This window comes from Schistocerca americana, chromosome 7 (assembly GCF_021461395.2).
Source record: "Schistocerca americana isolate TAMUIC-IGC-003095 chromosome 7, iqSchAmer2.1, whole genome shotgun sequence".
NCBI lineage: Eukaryota > Metazoa > Arthropoda > Insecta > Orthoptera > Acrididae > Schistocerca > Schistocerca americana.
The window spans coordinates 189,709,854-189,734,025 of record NC_060125.1 but is presented as its reverse complement, the minus strand read 5'-3'; the positions used below and the strand labels follow the sequence as shown (position 1 = coordinate 189,734,025).

Here is a 24,172-nt window from a genome sequence, read left to right as displayed (position 1 = left end):
CCATTTGAACCAGGAGCAGCTGTTTCTGGGTATTTTATCGTGAATTTTCATTCAAGGTTTTAAGCAATTTACATCCTTAAAAACATTCGACAATAAACACGTTTTGTTCGATTGAAAAACACGTTCTGCACAACTGTATTCACAAGAAGCTTGAAAGTGACTACAGACAACACAGCTCTGATCACTACATCACCACTCGACTGCACCTGCCATCACGTGACCCCGTTCGAGCGCCGAGTGCCGCCCTAGCGTTAAGAAATAAGACACTGACAGCTTCAGTCATCAATATCACGGGATCTCGTTTATCTTGGCCACTCCGTATTGGTCGACCACAATATTACTGCACCTGGGAATGTGGGTGCTTGGATTGGCTTATTGTGAGTTTTTATGCTGATACTTTACAGGCACATTCTGAATCTCTTGATAATATTTGCACAATTGTCTTGAAATTGTTCACAGTACGATGTAGTTTCCTTAGTCAGCACCTACTTATACTGTAAAGTCACGGCAGGTTTCTGACAACGGCCGCGGGAGGGCAACTGCAATAATATCGTGGCAGGGTAGGCATCTGAAGCAATTTTGGCAACGTGGCACTGCACCGTAGCAGTAATTTGGCAGTATGGTCACATAAATGTGGGCGTGCAGGGGAAACCCTACACTGCAGTGAGGTCGGCTGCTGCTGTAAGTGGCTGACGAGGAGTACACGGCAAGGGTCATAACCCGATTTCCCAGCAGCTTCGCTCACTGGAAGAGGAGTTAAAATGAGCCAATAATGTCTCTGCTTGTCTGTAGACATTCGACCGTTTCTGAGAAAACGACCGTCAAAGTTTTCGAGGTACTTAATGCGCCATTTAAGGGATAAATTGTACAGCAGAAGTGCTGGTAGCTTGCGCATCGGCTTGACACTTCAGCGCCCCGTGTTCCAAACCTGTTTATTGTTCTTATTTATTTTATTATTCAGGTGTTACAATTTTTTAAATTCTCATATTTTTATATTTCATTTTTGTATAAATTCTTGTCTTTTGTTCCTATGCATATTCTTCAGGAAGATTTCGTGCATTTTTTTGGATGACACCGATTGTAGAAACATTCGAAACAGAAATTTCCAACACCACAAGCATTACGAGAAGGCGCGTATGCCACAGTGAGATTTATTCGTATGAATCTCACTCGGGAAACTGGAAATTTGGAAATTTGTGGTAAGGTCTTTGGGACCAAACTGCTGAGGTCATCGGTCCCTAAACTTACACACTACTCAGTCTAGCTTATACTAACTTACTCTAAGGACAACACACACACACACACACACACACACCATGCCAGAGGGAGGACTCGAACCTCCGACGGGGGCAGCCGCGCGAACCGTGGCAAAGCGCCCTAAACCGCTAGGCTACCCCGCGCCGCACACTCGGGAAAGAAACATCATTAACACTGCTGAAGATTTCAGTCGTCGGCAGTAATTTTGCGGCGAACAACGCGTAACCAACCACTTTACCGAAAACACGCTTGCGTCTGAGACTGAATGAAGATACACTACAGGAATTTCACCATAAACAATTTCAAATAATTTTATCATTCATTTATTGTTTTTATTTATTTTTTAAAATTCATTCAGCAGACATACAGGTAGTTAACGAATGTGGACAACATTATTTTAATATGCACTAGAAAATATCCATGTAGTAATCTTCTATGAACATTGGTAGATAAATGAAAAACAGAAATAAAAGTAATTATCGGATTTCCAAATCGGGGTGGAAAAGTTTTTCTGCGATACTAACTACCGCGCCAGCAGTTGCTCTGAAGAATGTATTCTCTAAATGGCACATAAAGTACCTCGGAAACTTCGATCGTCGTTTTCTCAGAAACAGTCGAAAATCTACAGAAAAGCCGAGACACGCCTTCGCTTATTTTGACCCATCTTCAACTGAGTGAAGTTTCCGGGAAATCGGGTTATGACACTTGCCGTGTTCTACACGTGAGTCCCAATCCGATTCGTTGATGGAAATGTGTGGCACACACTGTGTTACATAATTAGTTACCGTTGGTTCACAGTAGTGGCGGCTCGTGAGAATACATTCTAGGTGTTCACATATTTGTTCACAAATTTTTATAGATTCAGATAAATTTGAGAGTATGAAGTTAACAAATGGTTCAAATGGCTCTGAGCACTATGGGACTTAACATCTGTGGTCATCAGTCCCCTAGAACTTAGAACTACTTAAACCTAACTAACCTAAGGGCATCACACACATCCATGCCCGAGGCAGTATTCGAACCTGCGACCGTAGTGGTCACGCGGTTCCAGACTGCAGCGCCTAGAACCGAACGGCCACACCGGCCGGCTGAAGTTAACAGCATCTGCTGTATAACATGCTTATCAACAAGTTTATACGACTAGAGCAAATATCAATAATAATAATAGTAATAACAACATAAATAAAGATAATAAAAGCAATAACAAAATAACGTGTAAGTTTTCGCTACTCTCCACTCGCATTTTTGTGTAAGTGGAAGTATTTGTGCAGTTCCAATCTATTCGGACAACTGTACAAAATCCCTAACAGGTGCAGCACTTCACGAATTTACGTCCGGGCTGAAAATAAGATTTTCTTACGCTGCACTCACATAACAACTTGTGCTAACAGCACACTTCCTCCTTAAATGTTCGGTTGTAATCATGCTTATTTCATTTCGTCATTCTCTCAATCAAGGATTTGTTCTTTGATGCCCTGGTTCCTTTGCAGCTAACTTTTCTGCTAACTAACTTTACTGTTCCCTGAATGATATTTTCCCTCTGCAGCGGTGTGTCCGCTGACATGAAATTTCCTTGCAGATTATAGCTCTATGTAAGACTGGGACTCGAACTTAGAACTTTCGCCTTTCATGGGCAACTGTTCTACCTACTGAGCTACTCAAGCGCCACTCACGGCCCATCCTCATAGATTTACTTTTCAGTTAGCATCTACAACAGATTCAACATAGTTCATGTCTACACTGCACACGGAGGGCGATTCCCGCACAGTAAACAACCAACTCCAAACGAAAAATGCCATTTGTGAAAATGATTAAACTCAAGTAGTAATGTTTACCAACATGGCCACCTGACTAGAATGCAAATGAGACGCTAAGGTCCATAAGAGCGTAAAGCACACTGCCATCGACCCCACATTTAAGTGAATATCAGAGAAACCATTGATACAGCTTTTCGTGAATTTTCGTATATACAGTGTGGGCCAGTACGGATAAACCTGCCTCACAGTAAGGTCAACAGATTTCAGAAGCTGAATAAATGCTATAATTTCACAGTCGACGGTGATGTGCTTCAAGCCCTTATGATTGTAAGCACCTTAAATGGATTACTGCATGATAAATATCGTAACTTAATATACTATAACTCATTCAGAAACTCACAAAGTAGATTTACTGTCAGTACAACTGTAACATATACGGACGTCCGATCCAATTTTACTACAGTATATAGTAAATGAATTAGCATACCTGAAGAGTGTGCTATCATGTAGCAGGATTTACGCCGAGCGAATGGGGATAAAAGTCTGCCTCAATGTGTGCCACCTGGTGGCACCAACATGAACTTCTGGTTGTCTGAGTAGCAAAAGCTAGCTGTGTACATTGTGAACCAAGCACGTCGATCATTATATCTGTATGTATTTGGCACATTAGGCAATTACGTCACGCGAGTTGCTCATTCTCAAAAGCTACATACAACGTGCGCAACTGAAGGTTCACGGAATCTAGGGGAGCACTAGTGCGGTAGATTTACATGCCACATGTTTCAGATTGCAGCATCTATGTTACGTTTAATATCATTCAAAGAAAAATAAATCCACAAGGTGTCGAAAGTAAGGGAGTTTAAATGCACTTGTGCTCTTCCACAGCAGCCGCCACTGGTTCACAGTGATCGGCATCACATGTACAACGTATTTTGCAGGCAGTAATTTATGAGCGACACGACCCATTACTCCATTAACGATGACGTCGAGGGTGCAGCAATTCCACTCATGCCATAGGAGATTCCATCCTTTCTGTGTCGCTTTCTGAACTGAGCAATATAGCAGGAACATCTACAGTGTCTACTTTACCTAATGCCATTCCTTCCTACCGAGAAATTTACGGCAGGTAAATGATCTGACAGCAATGTAAGGGTTATGAAAATTGTACGTGGTGGTACGGAAGACCTTCCAAAATGGTACTAGAACATTGCAGTCTACTCACTGAAAACTTCTTGGACAATGAGTATCGATTTGAAACAAGACTATGTCGAATTTCTAAATGAATTTTAGAGATTAAAAAGTAGTTGTTTATCTGTGATATTGAATGATTTTCACCATGTCTGTGTAAACCTAGTTTGATTGAAGTGCACTTTAAATTGTGGGAAATACGGAAGCGTCCGATCCCGCCCGTCTGCTTTGACCCATGACGTCACAAATACGGCGGAAACGACCATAAACCACGATTCCAACATGGCCCATATAAAGTCGTTACGTACACATTATGAGGACAGAAATACGCCTGCCGGGGTGGCCGTGCGGTTCTAGGCGCTACAGTCTGGAACCGCGTGACCGCTACGGTCGCAGGTTCGAATCCTGCCTCGGGCATGGATTTGTGTGATGTCCTTAGTTTAGTTAGGTTTAAGTAGTTCTAAGTTCTAGGGGACTGATGACCTTAGCAGTTAAGTCCCATAGTGCTCAGAGCCATTTGAACCATTTTTAACGGAAATACATCGAAAAACAAACACACACACATTCCACAAAAAGCCTAATGACACTAACGGGACAAGCGCGGGAAATAGGGTTTTTTTGGGGACAAACTAAATATAAACAAATTTAGACACCCACCCCCATACAAAACCACGCAAAACGATGAAAAAAAACCGACATCACAAAACTCCCAAATTTCCAGTAAACACAATGTCATCGGGAATCGGACACTTCGCTTGACCTATATAGCTCAACAGCAGCTCCCGATCCCATAAATTAGGACCTAACACTTCCCTTGACCTATATAGCTCAAAAACATCTCCCGATACCAATACCAACATTCACAGCCACACATTGGGATCGAACACTTCCCTTGACCTGTTATCCTTACGACATCTCCACATACAACCGTCCCTGGTCCGAGACGCCGGAACCTTAAGTAAGCCTCATTTCTTCACTACATACTGAACACTTCACGACTTCATCCAAAAATCCGAATAGTTGAAGAAATTTTATTAGAGACAACGCACTGTCCCCCATCATAGCCGACAACCGAAAACTGTTGACCCTGTCATTCATATCCACACCTACCAAAGACATAAAAAAAGCAATTTACCAAAATTCACACACGACGCCACACTCGCAAACTAAACCAAAAACATCACCTAACACACCACCAGAGAGCACCACCGATTGCATCAAAACGACACCTACAAACACGCCACTTTCACACGCCGACGGGTGGGATCGGACGTTTCGGTCGACCCAAATAGTGGACTTCAGCTCGAAAGGCGTAGCCCCCATAAAACTGGTGCAAATGCTGGTATAGCAAAAATATTTTCATTCACTTCTCGCTGTTCTGTTAAGATTTTCTTTCGATACTGTTCTTTGGCTTACCGTAATGTTTTCCTTGCATTATTTGGGTCTTCTGTGTGGCAATGTGATACAGCAGGCTACTAATGTTGCTTGTTCCTCTGGCAGAGACTGCAGTCGTCAATCCACATCGCCGCCGAGCAGGGCTACACGGAGATCTGCAAGCTGCTGCTGGCCGCAGGCGCCAACATCGACCAACGAGAGCAGGTATGTGGCGTGGCGTGGCGGTTATCTCCGACTTTGGCTCTCAGCACGCACCACACATTTCTTCGCACATGTGTTCATTCTTCATCTCCACCAGACAGGATCCGCGTTGGCGACTTGTACAAAATTTGCCATTTGGAATGGGCCTCACGAAGTTATTGAAGCTTCCTGAGAGATTAGTACTGTGTGCCGGACGGAGAGTCTAACTCAGGACCTTTGCTTCGGCAGCTCAGATGATAGAGCAATTGCCCGCGAAAAGCAAAGCCCTCGAGTTCGAGTCTTAACAGGGCACACAGTTTTAACCTACCTGGAAGTTTCACAGATGTTCTCCTGCGAAACTCCTGGAAGAAAGCATATTGGGGACACCTGGCTTAACCACAGCCCGGGGAATAATTGCAGAATGAAATTTTCACTCTGCAGCGGAATGTGCGCTGGTATGAAACTTCCTGAAAGTTTAGTTATTCTTCTCACTTACTGTATGACGCAAATTATCATTCATTTCTTGATGTATTGAGAACAACACAAGGATCTTCTGTTTCATCATCCACGTGACGATCAACCAGATTTTAGATGGTAAGCTTCTCTTCCTACAGGTTTCCGAGAATATATCTAGTATGTACGTAACTCAATTGATGGGCGGATCTGGGAAGCGCATATGATAACTTATTCCAAGAATCAAGAAGCATAGATGAGGAGGTCGGCGTTTCTCTCTATCACATCATGGCCTTACGAAGTAGGGGTCGGCCATCGTAGATTTCTCGAGTTTCAGTGATTATTTATGATACTAGTATCCCTTAGATGTGTCGTTAACAGTATTACAATACAGAAATTTCCCAACTGGGACGAACCCGACAAACAACTTGCTGTCTGAAACCAGATTGTCGTAAACAATCCTGCCGAGAACATGAGGAGCAGCGAGAAGCAATCATGTTTTTGGGGTTTTTAAGGATTCTGATGATCTTTGTGAAAATTATATTTACCAAGAACCTGTTTCTTCTGGCTGCTCTCACTATTTAACAAGTGCTGGTCGAAATATAGGCAAACTATTGTTCAGACCATCCATTCAGGCGGACGACAGTCGATCTAGCTGTTCGTGCAGATCTTCCCAGCGCGAAAGGAGTCTAAATTCAAGTGCGAGCAACTTCAGTACTTTGAAGCGCCGAGTCGGATAGAGAGGTAAGTACAGCTTGTTAGCCGAGGATGTAAAATTGTGAACGATTTCCGGTTTTACCCATGACCTATGTGCTAGTGCATCCACAAAGGTCAACTTCGGATGCGTTTACTTTTTCCGCTCCGTGTAGTCAAGGAGTCGGGAAATTCTACCCTTTTATTTTGTGCAATCTCTCCTAGATACTCTGTCTACTTATTTACCAGATAACCTAAATTCTCTTTCATTCCTAGAAGCAATGACAACCTCACGGATGTGATCCTACACATTTATAACTGACTCAGTTTTAATAAATATACAAAGTTTACTAATAAATTATTCAAAATCTTCGAAAATGCCTGAGATAATCTCCTAAACATTTACGAACTACGAAAAACATATGTAAATTATGTAATAGTTAATCTATGTGACAAAAAACGAGTACACAGTACGGCATGTTCCAGAGCGCAAATATCCAGCAATCCACAATATACCTCACATATTATCACTTTCTTCCTCTACGGTCCGTTCGCACATTGTCTAACAGAGTACGGAAGAGTAGAAACTGAAACCTCCTCTGACAGAAAATGTGCAACAGCCGTAGGTAGTGGTTAGGCTGTCACAAATTCCTTGTTAAGAACATACTGTCCGCCTGGTATTTCCCAGCGGCTGTTAAAACTGTGTTCCATGTTGCGTTGTATTCCTGTGAAACAGAACCGCCGTCAGCTCTCCTCTGCAACGTGCACATTAAACGGGTTTAGATTGATGAGCTGCTTTCAATGAATCATGTTGTAAGGCTAATGAGATCTTTTACGGAATCCCTAAAAGAAACGAATTCAGTACAGTGTTCGGAGCGTGATCTCTAGCAACGTTCACATCTGTTGTACGACCGCGCTTAATGAAGTGTCAGCTAATTTCTGATCAAACCGCAGCGTACAGTTAGTAGATGAAGAAGTCCTGTGAACATCAAAAACGAGAGCAGCGCAGTGACCCATACGCGTACACCTCACAGGCTTCTGGTGTTAAGTCGTGAGTTGCAACAGCGGTCAGATCAGTAATTAAGGAAGAGTATTAGATGTGTATCAACAAAATTCCTTTTTTATTCCAGGTATGTTCAAGAAGACAGACTGACTGGACCGTATAGTAGACAGTGAAACAGGGTACCATTAAATAGATTAACCATCGAATTATTTGTAGTAGAATGGGAAGAAGGGGTAGAAATGACCTCGAGATGCATCAGTTTGAGTTCTAGAGAAATGGGGTAACACGCGAGGCAATATTGTTCCTATGACTTATCATAGAAGACAGGTTGAGGGAAGGAAAATCTAAATTTGTAGGAATTGTTGATGTAGAGAAGGTTTTTAACAGTGTACCAGTTAGTGAACATGCTTGCTTCGAAATTCTGAAAACAGCAAGGGTAAAATACATGGAGCGTAAGGCTGTACAGAATTTTGTACAGAAACTGTTGTATTTATCAATTAAGTTTGCATCCCACATGAAGGTAGCAGGAAGCGAACGTCTTACCACAGACCAGTAACTGCTCTATTTAGATGGCGTGCTACATGCTTGCAACTAGATTCATCGTGGCGCAATATAAACTAAAAGCAAATAAGATTGAAAACGCCCTCATTAGTAATGAAAAATCATTTATTAAAATAATAGGTATATAAACACTGATCTTCAGTTTGACGGTAAGACGTGACATTGAACAAAGAGTACTGCACACTTGTCAAACCTAGCTCAGTGAACGTTGACTACTAATCTGCAATTGTTAAATATGGTCTGCTTTTGGAGACAATTTATAGTTCTGTCTCGAATAATGATAAACACTTCGACACTCGGCGTTAACTGTGCGATGATCACTCGTTATTTATTATTTATTTATTTATCGTATGATGTGTACATTGATTTACATTTATATACAATATTTTCAGGACTAAAATGTACAATCACAAGTTCGTACAATTTTACAGCTCTATGTCTAGTTCTTCAATCCACTTGACTGCTTCATCCGATGTACGATGAATGTCCATTAAAGTTCCTCTGAAAGTACGATGAGGGCAGTCAGCAACAATGTGATGAATCGTCTGTGAGGGGGCACCACAGTCACAATTTGCAGAGCCAACCCATCCCCATTTGTGCAGTAGATAGCCACATCTGCCTTGTCCAGTTCGAATGCGGTTAATGATCCTCCACTGACGCCTTGGAAGATCAAATCCTTGCGTCTGCTTGGAAGGGTCCTCGACTAGATGTTTATTGGCTACTGAAGACTGATCCCACTGGAGTTTCCATGAACTGTTAATGTTGAAAGCAGATCCTTCAAGGTCGAGTGCTGTACGCCATGGTGGTTTCCTCGATTTCAAGCGTTGGTGTGTTCCTTGTACAATATCTTGATGGATGGGGAGCTGGGGGTTCTGCTGAATGTTTTTCCACGTCTTTAGGAGAGCTTCTGATCTTCTTAGGGCTGGAGGTGGGATATTGCTTAGAACCGGCAGCCACAGCGTGTTTGTGCTCCGAATACATCCTGTGATTAATCGCATTGCCTGATTGAGTTGCACGTCTATCTTCTTAGTGTGAACACTGTTGATCCAGGTTGGGCAGCAATATTCAGCAACAGAATATGACAGAGCTAATGCTGTAGATCTCAGGACGTTAGTATTGGCTCCCCATGATGTACCAACAAGCTTCTGAAGAATATTATTTCTAGTTTTAACTTTAGCAGCCACATTTGATAAATGCTGCTTGAAAGACAGAGTTCTATCTAGTGTTAATCCCAGGTACTTTGGTGTACTACAGTATGGCAACACTTGGTCTCTGAATACAACTTCTGGTTTGTAATTTGACTGTCTGTTACGTAGGTGGAATGCAGATATAACTGTTTTCTGAGGATTTAGGTGGAGGCACCATTTCTTGAAATATTTGTCTAAGGCTTCCAGATCAGTGGATAGAATAGTTTCAGCATCAGCAAAGTTGGAGCACTGAGTCACCAGACAAATATCATCAGCATATATGAATTTCCTTGAAGATGTTTCTGGTAAGTCGTGTGTATACAAATTGAAAAGGAGGGGAGCCAGAACAGACCCTTGAGGTAAGCCGTCATTTAGTTTAAACATTCTGCTCCTATCATTATCTGAGTAGATCTGAAAGTACCTATTGCTTAGCATATTGTTGAGTAAGGCCGTGAGTTTACGACATGGGATAACACTCACAAATTTTAAAAGGAGTCCTTCTCGCCAGACAGTGTCATAGGCAGCAGATAGATCCAAAAAGGCAGCCACACTTACTGTGGCAATATCACTCGTTGATAGCTGATGAAATGTAACTGTGCCACTGATAACTGCTAGGCAACTAATGATCTGCCACAAGTGCGACTATTAGCAGAGTGAATCTGTGCGCCTGCGTTTGCTCACGAACAGCGGAAGAATCTTCATTAGCAAACTATTTTGCCGCATGAAGAAAGTAGTCCCTAGTAGTCAGTATCCTCTGTGGTGGCAGACATAACTATCGGCGGATAGAGCCGACTATTTGTAGGTCTCATGGCGGAAGGATAATGAGGTTACTGTTACGTGCGCCAACGTATGTGGCGACTGCTCCTAACTACCAGGTGCTACGCTTGGACTGCCTCACGTGTGGCGCCCTCTGTAGGTACAGCTGTGTTCCATAACTGACAGCGGCTACAGCAGCAACCAGACTGCATTTGTAGAAGTCAAGGAACGTAAAAGGAAAACAGTTGTGGAGGGAGTGAGACAAGGTTGCGCCCAATCCCAAATGTTTTTGAATTTGTACACTGTGCAAGCAGTATAACCAAGAAGAAATTATAAATGCATATTAAAATTCCGGGAGAGTCAGAAAAACTTTAGGGTTGATGATGACAATTTAATTCTGTCAGAAACAGTGAAGGACTTGGAAGAGCAGCTGAACGGGATGGATAACGTCTTGAAACGATATTATAAGGTGGGCATCAATACGATTAAAACAAATGTAATGAAAAGTGGGTGAAATAAATCAGCAATTCTGAAGGAAGTAATAACTAAGCAAGTTTTGCTCGTATTTGTGCAACAAAACAAGTCATAATAGTAGAAGTAGAAATAAAAAATATATCTTTCAGAACGATTTGATTGCTGCTGCCAGACTTCATTATCTATCACAGCATATAAATTTGTTTGCTGAAGGTGTTTGTCTGGAGTTTAGCCTTGTGTAAAACATGGATGAAATACATAATATTGTATGATGTTGCTCAATTTATTCTTTAATGTGCGACCGGTTTAGGTCAGACCATTTTCCAAAAAAAAAAAAAAAAACTTGAAATGGCTCTAAGCACTACGGGACTTTACATTTGAGGTCATCAGTCCTCTAGACTTAGAACTACTTAAACCTAACTAACCTAAGGACATCACAGACATCCATACCCGAGGCAGGCTTCGAACCTGCCACCATAGCAGCCGCGTGGTTCCGGACTGAAGTGCCTAGAACCGCTCGGTCACAGCGGCCGGCACCATTTTCCAGCACAAAAGCAAATACAAAGAAATTTCAGGTGAAGAGCATTTTTGAAAGTTCTAGTATAAGTTGATTTCTTTTTCTATATTGATGACATTTGTACAACAGTTCTCGAGTAGTTGTCTTTGACCAAGACCAATCGCACAGCAAAGAATAATTTAAAAAGCAGCTTGTTGTGTCGTTTAACCTCGTTTCTAAAACAGGAGTAGAACTTTTTGAATTGTGGTGCTACAGAAGAATGTTGAAGATTAGACAAACTCTGAATATTAAGAAGAAGTAACATATAATTAGGAAGAAGATGTTCACGAAGCTGAAGGAGAAACGGACTCAGTCTAAGAAACTAGTGGCCACACATTGCATGAGACGGTCGCTGATGGAGCGTCGACGTAAGCTTCTGGAAGAAGGGCGAGTTTCTATTGGCCAGATTTAGTAGTTTATTGTTAACATGGTAATCTGGATCTGTATAGATATCATCAACATCATCATCACCATCATCAGAGAGCTCCATTTCACTAAAATCTCCATCAAATAATTCATTTACAAAATCTTAAAATGCCTTTTAATCTGAAAAATAAATTCTGTGAATGAATAATACTGTTTAGTGTTAATTTATCCCAAGGAGGATATAAAGTCTGGATCTCGGCTGCGCTATTCCGTCTCTAGAAAGACGAAAAAGTACGAAATTTATGTGAGACAGTCGAGCACGGATCATCCACCTCCTTTTCTTGGCCAGGATTTTTCTTGCAACCCGATGAGTAGAGCACCAGGTCGACGCTGTACGCGGTGGTAAGTGGAGTAAGTAATAACTGTTGGTAGCTCCGAGAGAAATGCGAGGGAAGTTTAATAACCCTATTCAAGAGCGGAAATCCTATTTAAGAGCAAAAAGAAGGGTCCCCAAGCGCAACTGTTGTATAGCTCTTGGCTTATGTTTTAAACAGATATTACGTACAGTTTTTCGTTGGCTTCTATCTGAAGTGGTCAGCGTGACGTAGAGGACGAAAAAAACTAGTTTCGTGTTGTTCTTACACACATCCTTATTCATGTTTTGCCTGCTGCGTAGGTGACATTGAAATCGGTGAAACTGATGCAGACTCCTCACCGAAATTTGAGAGTATATTTTCGAATTGCTAAGTTTTTGCTTCGATTGTGAAAGAAGGACTGTAGGGCGTTTTAATCGCCTACTTAATATCTCAGGAAACCACTGCAGTTCAGAGAGCGCTAACGAAAACATGCAGCCTAAACCTGCGCGAAGAAGGGTATGTCTCAGCTGTACGAGATATTTCAATGGAATGAATTTATTATATCGTTCATACAGAAGTTTAAAGAAGAGGTCGTGTTATTTCAGCTTGCTGCTGACAAAAGTTCACAGATAGAAATAATGTGATTTCTGCTTGCTGCTATTCGTAAATATCGGTAAAGAGGTGGACGTAAAACAAAATTTCAAATCAGATTGTTAGGCAATCAATACAGGGCAGTTGGCCCAAGTTGCAACGGGTTACCTTACTTGACAGTGAAACGTCGTGCGAAACTTACTTTCGTCTTCGTTTTGCACACTTGTGTAGCATTAAAATGATTGAAATTTAAGTGTGCTTTCTAGGAACAAGGATTGCAGAACACTACCCGTTGCATATAAGCCCAGTTTTGATAAAATAATAATTGCTTTATAAAATAACTGTAGCAACAGCTTCCAAGAAATCACACTTCTGGGAAATACATTATTTGAAAAACATCAGGCTCCAAACTTAAGTACGCGTGTCACGCAGTTAATTTAAGACCTGTAATAGCAGCAAATTCTAAGACGTTTGACAACGTTGTAATTTACACGATAAAAAAATTGAAATATGTACTGACCACAGTCGCTAGTTCACTTAGCACTGTGATTGTGAACACAAGTCTTTTGAGAATACCAAACGAATCTGAAGCTAGGAGAATACAGTACCTTTCAGTCGTTATCGGCTATGTTAGGAACAATGAGTCGTGATTTTTTTTTTCTTTGAGAAGGATCTGGCGGTACTCTGCTTCTTACAGTTATTTGATTCCATCTATGGAACTACAAACAGTGCTTAATCTGTTGCTGGCAGCAGGAACTGTTAGCTTTTGAATTGCAGCCATAGCCGTGCCCCCTGCACCCACGCCTTTGTATCTGCACTGTCTCCATCACACCATTACGTGTCAATGTGCAGAACACTTCCATGCCCTGATTCTATGAAACAATTCTACAACTACTTTTGCTACACAGAACATTAGAACATAACAAAAATCTTCCTCATTACTTACTTACCAAGTTATATTAAACTACCGATGGTACGAAGAGCAGCTGAAACCTCCAGAATTATTATTGGTACGTTTCAGCTACTGAATGCTTTCTCGTCGTTCGCAAATGGTCGGAAGATACCGCCATTCTCCTTTACAACTCTTCTCATGGCTGAACCAGAAGTCGAAATTTCTCCTGTGATAACATTTCGTTCCCTTAAACCATTCTTTGTTAAGTACCTTTACAATTTATATTATTCTGGTTATCAGTTTATAAGCATAATATGCCACCCTGAAAGTCTAATATTTCTCTCTTTTATCCATTAATGTAGACCTCATTCTTTACTTATGTTTCTGTATGGGGCGACGAAAGAGTTTCCGTCTGAGAGAGTTGCTGCAGTGTAGATATATGCAACTTAGCACGGCTCTGATGTGAGTACTGTATCCGTAAACGAAGTTGACACTTGGCGCGCTCGCTGCTGATAGCGACAATAAAGGCTTTCCCCATATACAGTCGCCCCCATCAGGCACCGCGCCAAGTGCCAACTGTTGGGCGTATAATACATAAGCACCGAGATGTAGGCAAGGGACTAGTGTGATAATCATGTCGTTCCGACGTACATGCGGTAGATGCGGAAACGTGAACTATGCCTACGTTTTAACCAAATGCGTCCAAATAGGACTAAGGTGCTATTATTCGTTTCTTGGCTGCCGATAAACAAAACCGCCACATATCCATAGGCGAATGAAGGAAGTGTATCGGTCACCAATTCCTTATTTGTCCCAATTAGACTTGAGTAGTACGTCGATCTGGGAGACGAACCTCAGCCATTACGGTCAAGGGCGAGACACTCAACCACCCGTCCTATAGTCTTTCCGCATGCGATTATCGCGCCTTCGGTCCCTTAAAGAAGTGCTTGAAGCGTCCACGATCCCTGTCGGACGAGTACGTGGAGCAGGCAGTTATGGACTTCTTCAAGCAGTAGGACACGGGTATCTTCAACTGAGCGCGTTGCTGGAATGGTTGCCTCAGTGTTCACGGCGATTTTGCCTGATTGGCAAAACGATTCTGGTCTGTACGACCTCCGAACGGAAACTTTTTCATCGACCCTTATATCAACTTCATCTGCATTTGCTGATGGCGGACACAATGGACTTTATAAAAGTTGCTGTATATTTCTTTATGAACCGTACAATTAAAAATTAAAATATGCTCTGTTGTACGGTCTACGACTAAACTGCCTATTAAATGTCCATGAGAGTAATCTTCCGTAGCTAATTCGCGGTACTTCTCGCCAGTAGAAGTATTACTTGCCGAAAGATTTCTAAATCCAGGAATCTACCACATCGACTTCTTGCGCCAGCACATTAACCTACGTCTTTCCTTTGTGATTCGACACATTTGTATCACATTAACTCAGCACGTACTATGTTTTCAGAAATTAATAAATTAGCTTGAGTTTACAGGCAAAACTCAAATAGTTAATGGACATGGACGGAATCTCGTACTCATATTGTTGTAGGTAGCCAGAAAGAAGTAAATAAATGAAGTGCATCCTTACTTCTCTAATATACACTATATTACACTTCTCTAAACCATGTACGAGTGATGCATGGGAAGAGCAACTGCCGGTAAGTCCCCATACGAACATACACATAATTTGTTTGATTTTCTCGCCATCGTCATTTCGCGAGACGTATGTGGAAGTACGTAATACATAGTAAATGCTTTAAAAGACAGTCTTGGAATGTGGGTATGCTGAAGCATCGTGATACAAGTGAAACTCAGAATCGAAAGCTTTATAAAATATAGAAATAATTAGTCTGCTTGACTAGGTACATCAGTATGTCTTCAGCTATCACTTATGAACAGTGCGGGTTGAGATTCACATGACCATTTTTTCCTGATGTCCTGTCATTTTCACTAGCAATGTTCATTCTTTGCACCTCATAATGCTGTAATTCTGTAGTTAACAAATTGTTTGTAACAACCTGTTAACTTTCTCTTAAACGTCAGGATTCTAACATTCATTCAGAGCTCAAACGTAATAAACTACAAGGAAGCAGTAAGTGTAATCTGGATTCCCATGACAGAGCGGATCAGGTTGTGGAAAGGGGCCAAGATCAATTACTGTTAGTTATACAAGAGCACACAACATTATTCCTCAAACCAATGCACAGTTTTCTCTTTAAAACAACACAGATCAATTCACGGCTGAGGGCCCAATTAACTTTTTCAAAACAAGTTTACATGATTGCTTCTAAAACATCAGGAATTCGAGAAATGGCTGAAGGCCTTACTCAAGTAAAATTGCCATATCTCATCGGCTAATGGGCGAAATAATATTTGAGATCAGCTAAGGAAATTCTTTAAAGGACAAGCATTTACCAAATTTCGGCTAAAGGCTATATTAAGGAAAATTCAAATTAATTCTTCGGCTGATAGCACAATAAAAGCTTTTACACAGTACAACAGAAAAAATAAGTTAAGAAAATTTGAAGTATCTTGTCGGCTGAAAGCCCAAACAATTATTCAAAAATAATGAAAGACAACCTTAAGATAAACATTTACGGAACACGGTTGAAGGCCGTTTCAAGACTTCAAGATAATTAAAGAAAAACTTTACAGACAAGGATTTACATATTAAAGCCACAGATTCTGAAACAAACGCGGCTGCTGGGCTAAATGCAGAGCAAAACGAATTTTAAATAAAACGTGGCTGAAGGCCTGATCTTAAAATACTTGACATGGGGTTCGGTTGAAGTCCATACACTAAACATAGAACAGAAAAATTAATACAGGGCTGAAGGCCTGGCACAGTACCTGCGACTAAATAAAATGACAGTCACATACAACAAACAGTGATGCGCAGAAGTGTTACAAGGGTCGGCCTGGGGAGGAAACTCTAACCACAGTTTAGATGAGACAGGCAGCCAAGCTAACACTAAAGAATCAGGTGGCAACACGACCTAGGGACGGCTCAAGAACCATCCAACAGCCTAATCAATTCCCTTCCGCCCGACACACTCGCTGCTCTATTTCAACCGACCGACTGGCTACTCCAGTACGCAGACAGCAATCATCTCCTCAGTGGAAATCACAGAAGCTACACACGGTTCCACGTAAACACACTTGCACAAGAACTAGACCAATCGTAAAATCAATCACTGTGGAACAACAAGGACGAATCAGTTCGACACACAGAGTGTTTCCACAAGCGGTTGGCGACCAAATACGCGTCGTCCGATGAGGCGACCGACCGAACGACCAACCCAGGTCGTTCCCACTCAAGTTACGTGTATCGGCAACGGTGGGGCGAGTCTTGGCTGTCCGAAGCTGACTGCAGCTCCGACCCGACTTAACTCGACGTCCGTTCGGAATTCGGACACACAGCGACTCGGGCACCTTGGCTCAGACCCATCCACGCAGAGGTAACTCTTGCGCATTGGCCACGATATCTCTGCACAAGGAAGGAACCGACCAACGTCCAGCAAGATGACCAACTGACGAGGCCCAGAAACGGTCAAAAGTCCAAATACACGTCGGCCGATGAGAAGACCAACCGAACGACCAACCAACGTTCGTCGCACTCCAGTCTTCTTTCGTCCGACAGTTCATGTGTGTCGCCAGCGGTCGGCGAGCACTGGCTGTCCGCACCTCACTTGCGCTCTGTCCCTGACTCCACTGCTGGTCCGTCCCTGACTTCACAGCCGCTGCGTCCGGACTGAGCTCTCGACAGAACATGACCCGGGAATACTAGCGGGCGCTCCAGAGATGGTATGACAGAGCACTTATCGATAAGCGCTCCGTGCGGTTAAAGGCGCTGCAGTCTGGAACCGCAAGACCGCTACGGTCGCAGGTTCGAATCCTGCCTCGGGCATGGATGTTTGTGATGTCCTTAGGTTAGTTAGGTTTAACTAGTTCTAAGTTCTAGGGGACTAATGACCTCAGCAGTTGAGTCCCATAGTGCTCAGCCATTTGAACCATTTTTTTTTGATAAGCGCTGCTGCTGCCACTCACGGGCAAGAAAACCAGCAACCTAGTGCCGCCAGTAAATCGAATTAAAAGAAAAAACGAGGCGACAGAACCACAAAAACAATATGACGAGTAATAAACGGCATGACCGCGAACCGCACACGGCTCAGTAAGAATTCCGCTACTACGACATCCGAAATGAGTTGTTGTTGTTGTTGTCTTCAGTCCTGAGACTGGTTTGATGCAGCTCTCCATGCTACTCTATCCTGTGCAAGCTTCTTCACCTCTCAGTACTTACTGCAACCTACATCCTTATGAATCTGCTTAGTGTATTCATTTCTTGGTCTCCCTCTACGACATTTACCCTCCACGCTGCCCTGCAATACTAAATTGGCGATGCTTGACGCTTCAGAACATGTCCTGTCGGCCGCGGTGGCCGTGCGGTTCTAGGTGCTACAGTCCGGAACCGCGGGACTGCTACGGTCGCAGGTTCGAATCCTGCCTCGGGCATGGATGTTTGTGATGTCCTTAGGTTAGTTAGGTTTAAGTAGCTCTAAGTTCTAGGGGACTGATGACCTAAGATGTTAAGTTCCATAGTGCTCAGAGGCATTTGAACTATTTTTAGAACATGTCCTATCAACCGATCCCTTCTTCGAGTCAAGTTGTGCCAAAAACTCCTCCCCAATTCTATTCAATACATCCTCATTAATTATGTGATCTACCCATCTAATCTCCAGCATTCTTCTGTAGCACCACACCGAAATCAGTAGCAAACGTATTAATGGAAGACCAGTTTGAGAATCCTAGTACGTAGAGAGTTTCAAACTCTTTGCGTCAGATGTCTAGGAGTGAAACGTCAGGAATGATCAGTAACTGTTGTTCCATATAAAATGTTTGCCGACACTAGGCATCCTTATGTATTGCTTTTGCCTCTGAGAGGTGACAGGGCATCGGCATTGTGCGACGTGTGTGTGCCTTGTGTGTAGCCTACAACCCAAGCCTCTCTGTATGGAAGGCGAGTAGATCGAGTAAAATTACAGATCCTCATTCAATTCTAAAATATCTTTCTGCACGTGGAGACACTCAATGAGGTTTTCATGTTGAAAATCACTCTTCGGTGAAATCTCGTCGTCCTGGGGCCTGCGAATAATGAAGGGCACTTCGCATTGAAGGAAAGTCTCAGCGAATAATTTGTCTCTAAAACAAGTCTTCCCACATAATGTGGTCTGTTAGCCTTGGACCATGTATAGCCGATATTAGTTTGAGAAGAGTCATAAAAGATATATTTTACCAGAGTTTTCAACGTCGCCTGGTACTACAGCAAGCGGTTGCCTTCCTAGCTCTGACGTGACGTCACTTCTCCCGGAGCTCAGCGAAGCCCTGCAACCGCAGCCCGTGGGCCACAAACAAGCAGCGAGCGCTTTACACTTTCTCCCTCGAGCGGTGGCGCCCTTTAGCACAGGCTGCGCGTGTGTCAAAACCCTCCCCCACGCGGGCGCTGCGCCCGTTGTGGGCAGATGGAACGGCGCGCACGTTAAAAATACAACGGCTGGCAGCGCGTGGGCGTGCAGCGCTAACGAGGAGGGCAAACACGGCCAAACTCGCTGCCGATACAATAGCCGCGCTGGCGCCGGCGCGACGCCAGCGCTCTCCGGCGGTGCGCGCCCACACTACCGGCGAAGCCGCTGCTGTTCTTTTGATGGTGTGGGATGAATGCGTTTTAAAAATATTCGTGGAACTGAAGACACTGTGGCTCCAAGGATTTCCTCGTAATTTGTGCTTCAAACTATGCATTTCCTAGACAGCTGTGTACAAAGCTTCGTCCAAGATTCAGTGGAAATTATGGTACACTCGGTACACTTCCTTGTTTGCACACCACTATATCAAGTTGTGTGGGTGTGCTCTCTTGACAGTCTGAAAAATATAGTTCAAATGGCTCTGAGCACTATGGGACGTAACATTTGCGGTCATCAGTACTAGACCTTAAGAACTGCTTGAACCTAACTAACCTAAGGACATCACACACATCCATGCCCGAGGCAGGATTCGAACCTGCGACCGTAGCAGTCGCGCGGCCGACATTCTCAGACTTCGTTCAAGTTAATATGTTTAGGTTTGCTAACCAAGCAAAGAAGGAGAGAAACATTTCCAACGCCCGTTCTAGGCCTTCATCAGTAATTCCTAGGTCCTTTCAAATAGCTCATCGATCATCAGGTTGGTTCCCTTCAGTTACGCAAACTTTTCTGTCTTTGACCCTCCTCTGCTGTCCTTCGTGATCCGATAGACATATTCCATCCTCGGTCTACCTCTTATGTTCTTTCTTCGATCAGTTGTCCATTCAGCCATACTTTTAACTACACCATCATGTTTTAGCAGATGGCTGTTCTTCGTATTGCTTCAATGTTCGATAAGCTCCTGGAGAAGACACAGATTCTCTTCCTCCACGGTGTAAGCACATCTTCATTTTTTTGGCTTCTCCGATTGTCCCTGTTTTACTTCTGTACAGCAACACAGCACAGACATTACAACTTCTTTCTTAAAATATTTGTTTATTCCAATGGATGTAATAAGGTTTATTCTCATGTTACAAGCAGCCTTTGCCTGATGGATTCGGTTTGCAACGTCCGTGTTAGATCTTCATCCTGATGTAATTTTAATTGCTAGGCGCGCGAAGAAGTCGATAGTCTTCAGCCTCACTGTTTAGTGAGCACGGAGCAACGTTGGTTTGCCTCCTTACTGCTAAGAGTTTTAGTTTAGTTTTTTATATCTTCATTTTATAGGAAGAGCTGAGGCTGGTCTCCATCTGAGCCAGCATCCTTTCTAATTTTTGTTCTCGAAAAACAAATCAGCTACCAGTTGCACAAAAGAAATTTTATTTCTTTAGCGGTTTCAGGCACTTCATGTCTTTCTCCCACACACACACACCTCTTTCTGCTTATTTAATGCCTTTATCTCCTTTCCCCTATCCAACTGCCCTCCCACCGCGAACTGACCACGTTTTCTCACAATTAGTCTACTACGATTACAGTGCTTTGTAATTAGTTTCTGTCATGTAACTAATTTTCTCACTTAGATACAGATGCGAATCTATCAACTGTCATAGTTAGAACGTTATCATTCAGAGAGCTAGTGCTTCAACCATTTGATTACAGTTACAATTAATGGGTTACATTCAGTAAGTTGCAATTAGTATATTTTCAATAGTTTACACAAACTTACTATTATCAGGTAGCAACCAGTTATCTTGATGTCTGAATCTTATCAGACATAAGATCTAGCTGTTTTAAGATATTTTCCTTTAGTTGTTCCTATACATCAGTTTTCGTCTTTTCCAGTTCTCGCACTTATTGCTCGGTGTCCTTATACAATATCTGCACATGTACTAAGATCCGCATGTAAGCACTGACGAGCGCTTTCTGCATTAACGCAAGTTATTATTGTATTAAATGTGCTTTTGTACTTTTACTATGCTGCATACACCTGCTTATTTTTGACCTTCGATAATAATGCGATAGTTATTAGTATGTACCATGTCTTCATTTTTAAATTTTTAATATTCCGCGAAATTTTAGCGACGTCCGCCGCATTAGGGCATTGAAATTTATCAGTGATGCGAGTTGAAAATTTGTGCCGCACCGGGACTCCATTCCGGATGCTCCGCTTCTTCTGAACAGTTACTTCAACCACCTCGGCCATCCGGCCACGCTGCCCCACCGACTCAAATTCCCAACTCGTCGTACCTCAATACGGGGTTTCTGTACATGCACCTCACGTTCGCGGCACAACTTGAATTCCCGCGAGTGGAAACGAAACCTGGTGTGCATCCGCATTGAAGTAATCATCTATGGCTGTCTAACCTGTGGAAACATTACATTTAAATGTATATGGTGTCTGTTCTGTCGGACATGTCCGACAGAAGACAAACCACGCACATATATAACATTTAAATTTTTTAACTTTTACTTTGTAACTTTTTCTAATATTCTTACCTAGCTTGTACTTATTTGTGGTATATTTTTCTGTACAGTCTTCTGAAAAAGGGTAAAATTGTTTCTGAGCAACGAGTTGGCTATTTTTATTCAAATATACACTCCTGGAAATTGAAATATGAACACCGTGAATTCATTGTCCCAGGAAGGGGAAACTTTATTGACACATTCCTGGGGTCAGATACATCACATGATCACACTGACAGAACCACAGGCACATAGACACAGGCAACAGAGCATGCACAATGTCGGCACTAGTACAGTGTATCTCCACCTTTCGCAGCAATGCAGGCTGCTTTTCTCCCATGGAGACGATCGTAGAGATGCTGGATGTAGTCCTGTGGAACGGCTTGCCACGCCATTTCCACCTGGTGCCTCAGTTGGACCAGCGTTCGTGCTGGACGTGCAGACCGCGTGAGACGACGCTTCATCCAGTCCCAAACATGCTCATTGGGGGACAGATCCGGAGATCTTGCTGGCCAGGGTAGTTGACTTACACCTTCTAGAGCACGTTGGGTGGCACGGGATACATGCGGACGTGCATTGTCCTGTTGGAACAGCAAGTTCCCTTGCCGGTCTAGGAATGGTAGAACGATGGGTTCGATGACGGTTTGGATGTACCGTGCACTATTCAGTGTCCCCTCGACGATCACCAGTGGTGTACGGCCAGTGTAGGAGATCGCTCCCCACACAATGACGCCGGGTGTTGGCCCTGTGTGCCTCGGTCGTATGCAGTCCTGATTGTGGCGCTCACCTGCACGGCGCCAAACACGCATACGACCATCATTGGCACCAAGGCAGAAGCGACTCTCATCGCTGAAGACGACACGTCTCCATTCGTCCCTCCATTCACGCCTGTCGCGACACCACTGGAGGCGGGCTGCACGATGTTGGGGCGTGAGAGGAAGACGGCCTAACGGTGTGCGGGACCGTAGCCCAGCTTCATGGAGACGGTTGCGAATGGTCCTCGCCGATACCCCAGGAGCAACAGTGTCCCTAATTTGCTGGGAAGTGGCGGTGCGGTCCCCTACGGCACTGCGTAGGATCCTACGGTCTTGGCGTGCGTCCGTGCGCCGCTGCGGTCCGGTCGCAGGTCGACGGGCACGTGCACCTTCCGCCGACCACTGGCGACAACATCGATGTACTGTGGAGACCTCACGCCCCACGTGTTGAGCAATTCGGCGGTACGTCCACCCGGCCTCCCGCATGCCCACTATACACCCTCGCTCAAAGTCCGTCAACTGCACATACGGTTCACGTCCACGCTGTCGCGGCATGCTACCAGTGTTAAAGACTGCGATGGAGCTCCGTATGCCACGGCAAACTGGCTGACACTGACGGCGGCGGTGCACAAATGCTGCGCAGCTAGCGCCATTCGACGGCCAACACCGCGGTTCCTGGTGTGTCCGCTGTGCCGTGCGTGTGATCATTGCTTGTACAGCCCTCCCGCAGTGTCCGGAGCAAGTATGGTGGGTCTGACACACCGGTGTCAATGTGTTCTTTTTTCCATTTCCAGGAGTGTAGTTGCTGGAGATGCATAAAATACTAACTCGCTTCTAATTGTTCCTGATTTTGATTTAACACAGTGCCATCATCAGCAAGGACATTAATTCCTGCTATGGCTCCTACTTTCTCTCTGACTTCATTAATTACCCTCTTAATTTACGAGTATGCGTTGAGAAAGGCAAGACGGAGGGACTAAGCCTGTCGTGTACCCTGCTTAGTCATAACCTCTACTTGATGTTCTGCACATTTGATCACCGCCAACTCTTATCAGTACAGTCTGGGCTCTGCTCTTCTCTCCTTACACTCCTTATGCCACTCTCACTCATTATCTCAAAAAGGTTTCGCCCATCAACCCTTAAAACGGTTTTTCTAACTCGGCAAAGGCAATATTTGTGTTCTGCGTCTTCTTTGGTCCTTTCTCAGGAATTAATCACAGTCCGAGTATTAAAGCCAAGTTGGTCATCCTTGCTCATTGCATCTGACCTTCCTTCGATCCTCCTTAGAATGACAGAGGTCAAGATCTTGGAAACGTGAGTTACCAAACTGAGAAGCCTATACTGTTCACAGGCGTTTACAGATGATTTCGTTGGTACTGGCAGCTATCACATGTTTTAAAGTTTGTTGGGAGCTCCTTGGTTTCGTATTTAACTTGTGTAATATAGAACAATTCATCATGTAGCAGTTTTCCAGAAGCCTTGATGAATTCTTCTAGTACATCGCCAACGTCAGTCCATTTCCCATGTTTTAGTGGCCTGACAGCATGGTCAAACTCATTTCTCAAGTTATCATCTTCCTTGACCACCGGATCGATTTCCTCAAAGTTCTCCAGTTCGGGATAGTCATTAATTTTTCTTACAGCTTTTCAAGGTATAGTTTCCACCTTTCTTCGTCTCTTTGTCGTATAATACCATCCCATCTTCAATTTTGACTCCACTACATTTTATTCCTCGATTCCCAAAGAACTGTTTAACTGAGTCACACATAGGCTCATTCAAGTTTCCCTACC

General features: G+C 43.3%; 1 protein-coding gene across 1 annotated transcript in view; it reads left to right on the top strand.

Moving 5' to 3' along the window:
* LOC124621815 (ankyrin repeat and death domain-containing protein 1A-like) overlaps window positions 1-24,172 on the top strand; it is a 434,679-nt gene that overhangs the window by 314,481 nt on the left and 96,026 nt on the right. Inside the window, exon 10 of the mRNA XM_047147254.1 lies at window positions 5,703-5,801. Within this exon, the coding sequence (XP_047003210.1) occupies window positions 5,703-5,801 (99 nt within the window). The remainder of the gene's footprint in view (window positions 1-5,702; window positions 5,802-24,172) is intronic.